General features: G+C 36.2%; 1 protein-coding gene across 3 annotated transcripts; it reads right to left on the reverse strand.

The window, feature by feature from the left end:
• Positions 1-346: 346 nt before the first annotated feature.
• On the reverse strand, positions 347-10481 carry LOC122583911 (polycomb group protein EMBRYONIC FLOWER 2). 3 transcript variants are annotated; one of them, XM_043756293.1, is made up of 22 exons: positions 10349-10481; positions 8551-8656; positions 8127-8274; positions 7698-7753; positions 6299-6407; positions 6016-6181; positions 5868-5927; positions 5633-5772; positions 4914-4976; positions 4695-4795; positions 3621-3685; positions 3460-3512; positions 3102-3155; positions 2927-2986; positions 2703-2749; positions 2490-2611; positions 1586-1760; positions 1441-1489; positions 1258-1341; positions 1079-1158; positions 809-898; positions 347-658 (listed from the first exon to the last, which is right to left on the reverse strand). In XM_043756293.1, the coding sequence occupies exons 2-22, from the start codon at positions 8583-8585 to the stop codon at positions 520-522; spliced, it is 1896 nt and encodes a 631-aa protein (XP_043612228.1). In that variant the 5' UTR covers positions 8586-8656; positions 10349-10481; the 3' UTR covers positions 347-519. The 3 variants fall into 3 exon arrangements, with proteins under 3 accessions (XP_043612228.1, XP_043612220.1, XP_043612237.1); XM_043756285.1 differs by having other exon boundaries at positions 4695-4807; XM_043756302.1 differs by lacking the exon at positions 10349-10481 and having other exon boundaries at positions 4695-4807; positions 8520-8629.

Genomic DNA, 10481 nt, shown 5'->3' on the forward strand with positions numbered 1-10481 from the left:
ATGCTTTATGCGTAGCAAGCCAATTGAGAGATTTTGTTTGGTAAGTTTACTTCAATTTATTTAAACTTAGTCATAGACGGGTTTTCAGTTACCGACTGGGTTCTCAATCCCAGTTAGTGCAGCGTTGAGAATGTAACTCGATTCTACTGACAAGTATCTGGCTGATTGTGCCATACTGTAAGCAGGTGACAGAAGATGGTAAACGGAATCCCCGATAATCGCTATCATGCTGGCCACACATGGCGACATAGCCAGGTAGGAAACAGGAGAGGTTGGCGGTTCAACCTTTATTCATTTATCACATTTACGTTTCAGCTTTAAAAATCAAAATCACTTGAAGTACTGATTTTATTCTCCAACAAAACTAATACAATGAAGGGCATGAACAATTTGGTAAAATATCAGATCTTATTCATGGTTGGATGATACCAGGGGAGATGGTAAGTAATACATATATAACGAACATTATATGGGGAAATGAATCACTTATCACTACAACCTACAATATGTCTGAATATTTTACTTATCATCAACTATAATAGGATCCATGTTTTGCCTTTGGCTTTGGTATTGTTCCAAGATAACATTACAGTTATTCAATGTCCGCGAGTCTAGAAGACCATGATTCCATACTTTAATCATAAATAATCTCCAACACCTGCCATTACACCAAACGTTGGTTTCAAAATTGTATAAGCATCTGTACCTGGACTAACTGTTAAGTTTGTCTCAACTGTTGAATTCGAAGCTTGTAACAATATAAATACTGGAGTGATTCAAATATACTTAATGGAAGAGAAAAAAGTACCAAAGCAGTGATGGGGCCTGAACAAGATCGGGTCCATGTAATTTCGAAAATGCCTCGCATGCCCATGAAATATGGCCATCGGCTAGCACCCTGACATCATCATAAACAAACAAATTTAAAAGCAGAATCATGAGTGTCTGGGGGGTGAGAGGGAGGGGGGCAGATAAGTTTTTTTTTCCCCTTGTACAGCAATAATATTAATATAGCGTTTGATAAACCTCGATGCAAAAAATTAGGAGAGAGGGGGGCACATAATAGAGATCAAATTACCGTTGCTTTCTCACAAACGAATTCCAAAGATGCATCATTTGCTTTTCGTCTTTGGAGACATCAACAAAGTCATCAAGCATCTAAAAAGACGAAAATAACACTTTGAAATTCAGGTTCAAATTTCATCAAACCAGGCATATGATCTTCAACAAATATAAGAAATCAAGGTCAGAACATACCCTTCTGTCTTCAAGGTCAGCAACATCATCATCAACTTCATCTTCACTGTCCCGTTCTGCAACCACTTGCTCCAATGCCATTGGCTTTTTAACCATAAAACAAACATAAAAACATCAGTTTAATTTGATATTTATAACATAAAGAAAAAACTAAATGAAGGTTTTTCGTAGTATCCAGGTAACCTGAGCTCTATGTGAGTGATAGAACTGTCGCTTTTGCAGCAGGGCTCGACTGCAATCGGAAAAAGAAAAAAGCGAGAACATGATTAGCCATGAAAATATTTCTCACTAAGGCTATTATTTTTGGAAAGCAAACATAAGTGTATACTTTCTAGAGTCAGATCGTTCAACAGATAACTTTCTTGTCTTCGCAAATTGAAGCAAAGGAGTAGATGTAACGTTGCTTTCAGGCACCGATTGGACAGACTCTGGTTCAGCAAACGAATGACACGTAGCACTTGCATCAGGACTATATGCATCGTGTTCCATGGACTCCGGTACACCTAAAATCAAGAACACACAACCTAATTATAAGGCCCTTTTTTATAAGATATTATTCTTTTGGCAACCCATAGAACGATCAACTAAACAAACATCAGTGAGCGTAAATGTCTAGAATAAAACCATAGGACCTCGGGGTTAGCGGTATTCAAGAATGGCTCAGCAACCAAAATGTTGCAGGTTCAAGTCCCATTGTTGGGAACAAATGTTTGAATAATCCATAATTGTGTGTTGTAGAATATTTTACTATTGGGCATAAGCACATCGGGTATTGACAGTAATTTCCATTAACCATTATGACAGTTATGTAAGAATTATATTATAGAGATGGCAATTTTAATCCAATTGGTTCAGGTTATTTTTGACCCCCAACAGGAAAATATGAAATCATAGCTAAACGACACAACTCAAAATGTAGAAAGTTGTTCAAAATGTATTTTTGATGCATATACATCCAAATTTTTGAATGATAGGATTAAGTTATTATTGACTGCATATAAATCTTGTAATTAATTTTAACACATTAACTATTTGCATATTACAAAACTTTGGACACTGCCCAACCCAACCTGACGCATTTCAACCCATAAGAAAAACTACTTGTTTGACCCATTACCCCTTCTGACATGCCAATCTTGCTACCTCTATATAAGCCTTGACAACTAAACCAAGACAATTAAGAGCTATCAAGCAGTAAGGAAGAGTAGAAATCAGACAAAAGAAAGTCATACAATCTGTATTGTCTATAAGCTCATTCAGAGTCGCTGACGCAGCTGAATCTAGCACAAGTGGATGCACATGATTTGCATTTTGAGTTGGACCCTTTGGCTTCCTGCGTCTTGCAGACTTATAGCTGTAAAAACATGCCAGTCAGCTTACAGTAGGATTAGATACTTCTACAAATGCAGGAAGATTACAACAAACAAAATGAGCTTAAAACTTACCAATAGAAAAACATTTGTTGTTTGGGATCAACATTGTCAGGAATTATCTGAAAAACAAGCATTTGCCAGAAGACAAGTGTTAGTGAAACAATCACAATACATATAAAGGGAATAAAGATGCATATGAGGTCCAATTAAAATATGAATATGCTTGTTTATCTCCTAGAATGCACTTTCTGTATGAATCACAAACTAGGTCACCCAGGCAGGAAGGTGAAACTAACCTCAGAGCTGCATATATCACTTCGCATAGATACAATCACAACTTGATACTCTTCAGTAACCTGAATAATATCTTATTAATATTATGACGGTTGTCATTCCAGTCAAACATAACGGAAGAGATCATATGATGAAGTCAAACTCAGAAACTGGAACATATTAATGAAATTTACAAACCCAAAATTCGTAGCGGAAGAGATCATGAGATGAAGTCAAGTGAAATCTCAGGCCCTAAAAGACAACAGATGTACATAAAAAAAATTTATAATGCAAACAAAATAACTGAAGTTAAATACATGACATACAGTAACTATCTCACTTTGGTGGGATGGCCACCAGCCGCCACTCCCTTGGGGAAACCCAGGTTCGAATCTCGCCAAAGGCGGATTCAATTGTGGCTGAATTACCTTGACACTGTCCTTGTAGGGGGTTATATGGGTACCAAAAAGGTACATGGGCCTAAGGGGTTCCCATCAATTTACCCTTTTTTTTTTTACATGACATACAATTAAGTCAGAATCAGAATCATTTCTACCTTGTAACTTGCACATTTCACCAAACAGAATGGACACGAAAAATCTTCAGTAACTGCAGATTTGTGATAGGTTTCACAAAATTGGTGAAAGCAGAGACACATTAGCATGCAAATATGCGACTGTAATTATGGGGAATAGTGAGGCAAATAAATCCAAATACCTTCAGTTCTATGCAACCTATTATTGTAGTACTTGTAGTTAAAAATGACATTTCCAGACCTCAACCTGAAAGTAAAAGCAGGCCAGCATGTAATTACATAACAGCAAATGCTCTGTTTCTGTTTAACAATTCTATCCATTTCTCTTTTGTAATTTCTGGGAGATGTCTCGGGGGACTCAAAATCAAAACGGATAACATAAGAGACTGGAAATAACTTGACGACTATTCTAGTCAAATGACTTAGATGAATCGGTTAAGATGAAACCATGTGGTCAAATATAAAGTATAGCGAAACTAATCAAGATAGGAATAACTGCCATTAGGAATATATTGAGATATTAAATGGGTGAGTCATGCAGGCGGGTTGGTAATGGCCAAAACGGTTAATATTTTTAGGCCATCTCTAATGGATCCTCTAAAAGGATCCTCCATCTCTAAATATAGAAGTAGAGGACCAATAACTCACTCCAACAGGTCCTTATGTTTAGAGAATTTTTTAGAGGATCGCTATGCATCATCTAAAACTACCTTTTGATTATAATCTGTATGTTAATTGCAAAAAGGTGAAGTAGTAAGGCATAAAGTAAATATAAAGCAAAAGTTTAGAGTAATGGTTGGAATTGCAATTCTTTTAATGGAATATGCTATAAATATATTCTTTTTCCTCTATATTTAGTCTAAATGGGCTGGGTATGATTGCCCGAAACACTTCTTCCTAAAAGAATAATATTTTTAAAAACAACTAGTCGCTTAATATGATTACAAAAAAGGATTTGTTTTCGGAACATTGTATAGAAAGATTTAAGTAGACTTTATGCAATTACAATACATTGCAGGGTGTTCTTCCACATGTTCATATCTTACTTTTTTGTTTAACTTTTTCGATTATACATATTTGACACATTTGAGACAAATATAACCCGCATCAATGCAGTTGCAAATGAATAGGTCAAAGTTGCCACCTCTATGATATACATTAGCATGTGAAGACATGAGATACCAAAAATCAAAAGTGAAAAGAAGGTTCCACTTAGAAGTTAGAAGGCATAGATTAATCATGAAAGTGTTAGCTACCTCATAATACCAGGTCCGGGATTATCATTGTACGAGTACATATCATAAGAAGACATATTTTTCGAACCAACTTCTTCAGCGGAAATGATGACTGGTACTTGCTGCAAGATGCTCTTTGGCAAGCAAATAATGAATTGAGGAGAACGAACATGATCGCAAAATTAACTAGAACCATTTATGTCAGGAGGCCATTATACAAAGAATTAGGAGCAAACATACCACAATTTCAGGATTATATGGAAAGTGAAATGATACACATTTTCCCCCATCCAAACAACTCAACTGCAAAATCAATGACCACGCTGAGAATAAAAAAATGGGAATGTAGAAGATAGAGAAGCAAAAAGACGAACAAAGAAAAGGTAAGTAAGTGAAACACTTATAGTTACAGAAATGTCGCATAAAACAGTAATCAACTTTCGGCTGAATCCTATTTTGTATGTTATAATATATCGCACCAACCAAAAGGTTCAAACTTGCAAAAACTTTTTTATTAGGGTGATATTCCAAGTTAACCAGTTCCAGGTGCCATGTCAGAAAAAGTTCAACATGGTATAATCTACCAGCCCGCTGACACATCAATTTTTGTATTTGAGGTTTTTTCAATTAAGTACGGAAGTCTGATCCTTTTTGAGGGTGCCAATAAAGTGTGTTGCACAAATCAGGCCAAACTGCCAAAGTTGGGGACCTTTGTTATCAATTAGACAACTAGACCTTATACTGGAAAGTCTAATTACATATGTTTTAAAAGAGTTAGGTAAAATATGCCTTAAGTTAACCTTCACATAATTAGCCTCACAACATCACTTGATTGGGAGGTTGTTAAATTTATGAACTGGAGAAAATATGCAATTTACTAATAAAAAAAAGTTTCACTTTAACCTCTCTTCACTAGTCTTGCTTAACCTCTAGTTTTTAAACAGCCAAAGAAAGCATACCTTCATATAGCAGGACTGCATAATAACTGTTGACTCCATCTCGGCTCTCCCTCCTAAACTTAATGATGGAGATTTCTCCCATGAAGAATATAGCATATCCATTGGAATCTTCCCAAACAAGCAATAATTGACACGATTCACTGTCAAAAAAGTACGAAATATCAGAATATATCCACTATCTATACAAAAACTTCAAATTCAATGTCTCTGTTTGTGCATAATGTATAAATCTTACACGAGGCAAAAAACAGATGATCCTTGGTAAGATCGATCTCTTGAGAATTTGCAGTATCAGCTGCAACATCGGATCAAAATGTACTGTCAAAACAAACTTAAGATAACTAACTTTCCAAATGCAACCAATTATGGAAACAATGTCATACCACAGCTCACCAACAACACATCAACAGAACCAGATTTTACTTCTGTTGATAGTTTTTTCATCTCAGGGAGAATAAAGTTTGCTCGAGCTGCACTTGATGTCTCAACCCCACCAATGACAGTTAACTTATGTGCACGACTGAAGCGATAAACAGCTGTAGACTGTGCCTAAAAATATAAGAACAGAATAGACCATTTGGTATCAGAAAAAGCTAGCAAACTAACAAATTATAACATGAAAAGTTAATAAAACGAGAGTTCGCCCATAAGTAAATTTATAAACACCTCCACAGTTGTAGAGACTGGTCTTGCCAATAGCATGTACAGAGGAAGTAAGCTCTGAGGTTGCAGTCCATCATTAGAAGTATTTGATATGGATAATGATAATTGTATCCTACAATAGACAGATGCAAGACAGGTACCTTTTAAGACTGTACGTCATAAACTAACCATAAGTATATACGAGTCCCATAAAGAAAATGCCTTTTCCAGGGTCAGAACTCACATATTAAGAAAAATATTTCTTGAAAATTAGGCAAGTGTTTAACACCCTTGACTCTAGAGACACCCATATACCTTTTAAACAAGCAAGGCTTGGATCAAGTGGTTAACACCCTTGCCTCATGAGACAGAGATCAAGAGTTCAATTCTTACTCCTTGCAAGGCCCAAGGTGCTTTTCTACCTAGGTAGAGCCTGGAGGCAGCCTCTCTACCTTAGGTAAATAGGTAGGGGTAACTGTATATATCTCAATCTCCCACATACACCGTGTATTGGGACCCATAACCCGTGGAAGACGGTATTGGGTGTTACTTACTTTTATTCAATACACTTTTAAAAACCGAAGAGAGGGTGTTAGGAGAGATTATACTGACAAAAGGTGTTATTATGAATCTTGGTTCCAAACCATAATGCAACCATATATAACTAGTTTTTGTCTCCGTGACATGAAATTTCGATTATAAACATTTTTTAGATGATCATTTCTTGAATTCATGATAGATAGTACAATGAGCATTAATAAAAGTACTAGTTTAGCATATTCATAGATGGACTAATGGTGTAGAGTGTTACGATCCCACATCGGCCAAGTATGGGATTATTTGTTAGTTTATAAGCCTAGATGTCCCTCCTCCTTTGAGCTAGCTTTTGGGAGTGAGTTCTACACCTAGCTTATAGCTTGATGTGAGACTATTATGGGATGGGTTTAAATCAATTCGTATTAGGGCCAGCCCTAACTTTCGAAGTTCCAACACTCGGAGTGGTGGCCTATGGAGTGGTGGCTTGGACCAGAAAAAAGAAGGATGCCAACCATGACCAACATAACCGTGACAAACAAGCTTGAAGTGGTGGCCTATGAAGTGGTGGCTTGGACCCAAAAACAGAAGGGTGCCAACCATGACCAACGAGGATGTTGGCTCTTCAAAGGGTGGGGTTACGATCCCACATCGGCCAAGTATGGGACTGGTTGGTGGTTTATAAGCCTAGATGTCCCCTCATTCTTTGAGTTAGCTTTTGGGAGTGAGTTTTGCACCTAGCTTATGGCTTGATGCGAGCCTATTATGGGAATGGCTTCATATTATAGAGTTGATGGGATACCCTGACGATTAATGCATAAACTACAATTGCAGTCAAAAAAATTAGTCATCGATAAGACAGTTGTAAGTTCTATTCTTGATTACTTGCCTTCTTTTCTGCTTCGCTTGTAACTTGTAGTGCAAACACCTTTGAAGAAAATATGGCTGCAAGAAACCATCCACCAGTAAGAAATAAATAATAGCAGCAGTATATGAAAAAAGAAAAGGATTATATTTTAGGCCAGGCATCCCTTTCATCATATCTCCCAAGTTTTGGTATGATAAGTTTTGAGATAAAATGTTCATCGATATAGTTCATGTGGCTGAGAAATGTAGGATCTGAATAAAAGCTAACACAATAATTTTATTTGGAAGCAAACCCCTACAGTTACATGCAGATACATGCATGTATGTTCATATTATAATGCTCATATATAACTTTAGGGGATATATAACAATCAAATTGTATAAGATTAAATAAAGTAGGTAATGAAACATGAGGTGGAACGGAAAAGATAGACAAAAACAAAAAGTTCACATTTCTGACGGCACGCCTTTGAAGAATGTTGTATAGTTCTACAGGCTTGCAATATACTGAAAGGCTTTCTTCAGCTGCATTCTGCTCTTCTGGAGACAAACGAAGTCGAGCTTCATGGCGGCACATCTGATCCAAACCTCTAGAATAACTGCAATTCCAAACAAACTAATCGTTCTGTGAGTTTGCATAAGATGCTATCTCTGTTCATGCACTTGACAAGACATTGCAACCTTCACAAAGCAAGGGGAACTCAAAAAGACAGACAAAAAAATTTACAGAATGTATGCAGCGTATGTCTAGAAAAGGAAATAGAACAGCCATGAAAGATCACATAGAAAAGCTAAAAAATCTCATACAAAATCTAAAGATTTCATAATTATACAGATACAGTACATGAAGGAGCCTGAAATGCAAGGTACAGTACGTGGTTTCACGAGCAGCTAAAGATTTGCCGGGCATTCTTGTTAGACCATACAATATTGCATCTTTGTAGTTTTCTGCACTTCGACTCGGAAAGTCAATTTAAACCCCTGCAAATGTGGTATAGATAGCCTAGTAAATTAATCCAGTTCAAACTAAATATTTTACACAAAAGGTAAAAATAATTATAGCATAATCACCATGTGGTATAAAAATGGTCCTAGTAAATTAGTCCTTTTTAACCAAATACTTTACATGTAAGGGAAAATGATCATAGCATCTATCTCCATGGTGGCCTAGTTGTAAGGAGTCCTGAAGGTCTCCTAATAGACCTGGTGAAAAACCTCACTTAACAAAACATCTTGGGATGGCCAGGAAAACAGTCTAGGAAACGGCCACAAGAATACAGTTTAAGAGGTTAGGTCGTGTAAATCATAGCCAAAGGCTCAACTTTCTCCCGGTACCATTAAGCAGCCCTGAACGGAGATCCCTCCCCGTTTACCAAGAAGATGGTCATAACATAATCACCATGTGTTGTCCCAATGGTCCTAGTATATTAGTCCTTATATGCCGAATACTTTACATGAAAGGGGAAATGATCATAACATAATCACCATGTGTTGGAACAATGGTCCTCAATGTCTCCATTTAATGAGAATACATTTGTACGATCACTCTTCCTATATGGAACACTTTAAGACCTATAATATAAATGCCTGCACCTAAATTCTTGTTAATATAGACATATTGTGAGCCAGATGCTAAAGAAAATTAGTATACTATATTTGTATTATCTAGTTTTTAATTTTTCATGTCATTGTGTCCCAAACAAATCGCTCTTAATCTATAAATGTGTAAACGGCTAGTTCTCCTAATTCAAGTTACCAGGGAGGGGGTGTCTTTGACTGATATACACTCGGTGTAACTAGGGTATCGCCATGACTATTTCCGAACCCTTTCTCTGGCCACCCCCAAAATTTTTACCTAAGGAAGCTCAAATCTAAGACCTCTTGTCAGGACCAGGACGCCTTTTTGCTAGCCACATGGTTAAATCTCTCTAAATTATATCTATATCTATATGCTCTGCATTTTCAAAGTTAACACCACCAATCACATTGTACCACCTCGTCCTTCCAGCATCAATACCTTCTCTTTCCCTCTTTTCCACCTCCCGGAACAACGAAACACCGCCCAAAAACATTTAAAAACCGATGTAAACTGCCTCAATACCCGGATATAACCTAATACACTACCTGATTAATAACAAATATGTCATAAAATCAACCACTAGGGTGGTGATCCCTGGCATAAACCCCTAGTAGCCACGGAGTTTCACCCGTTAAGACTCCGGGCTCACAAAGCGAGTTGCTTTGGAATTAGTCTAATCGCAAAACGAGTGGGATCACCCGAGCTCGCAAAAAGAAAAATGTTATAAATTCAAAAGCATCAAACACACAATATACACATTGAATTATATTACATTTACAGAAGCTAGACAACTAATTAAGCTCATGTAAATATGTAATTAAGGAATGCTATAGCCTTAAACACTTAATTATATCCTTAATTAATTAACAGATAACTTAATTAATGTTCAATCAATTCAATTGACAGATATATTATTTATATATAACAATTAACGTAAAAATTACTGCATATAATCGAGATGAAGATCGATAACCTAAATAGAATAGAATAGAATATATAATAATTTGAATCTATTAAGATGTAATTATTTATTTCATATATGTATATGTATATGAAATTAAAAGGAAGCAATTATTGAATAAATTGGAAAATACCTTATTATATACAGGTAACGTAATGTAATGTAATGCAATGTAATAACAAGACCTAAGAGCGAGAATGAGAATATAAAAAAAGGAAAAGATTTAGGGGAAGACTTTTGAGAGTTTTGTGCAACAGCGTCTTTGA

The sequence above is a fragment of the Erigeron canadensis genome, chromosome 1 (assembly GCF_010389155.1).
Source record: "Erigeron canadensis isolate Cc75 chromosome 1, C_canadensis_v1, whole genome shotgun sequence".
In the NCBI taxonomy this organism is placed as follows: Eukaryota; Viridiplantae; Streptophyta; class Magnoliopsida; order Asterales; family Asteraceae; genus Erigeron; species Erigeron canadensis.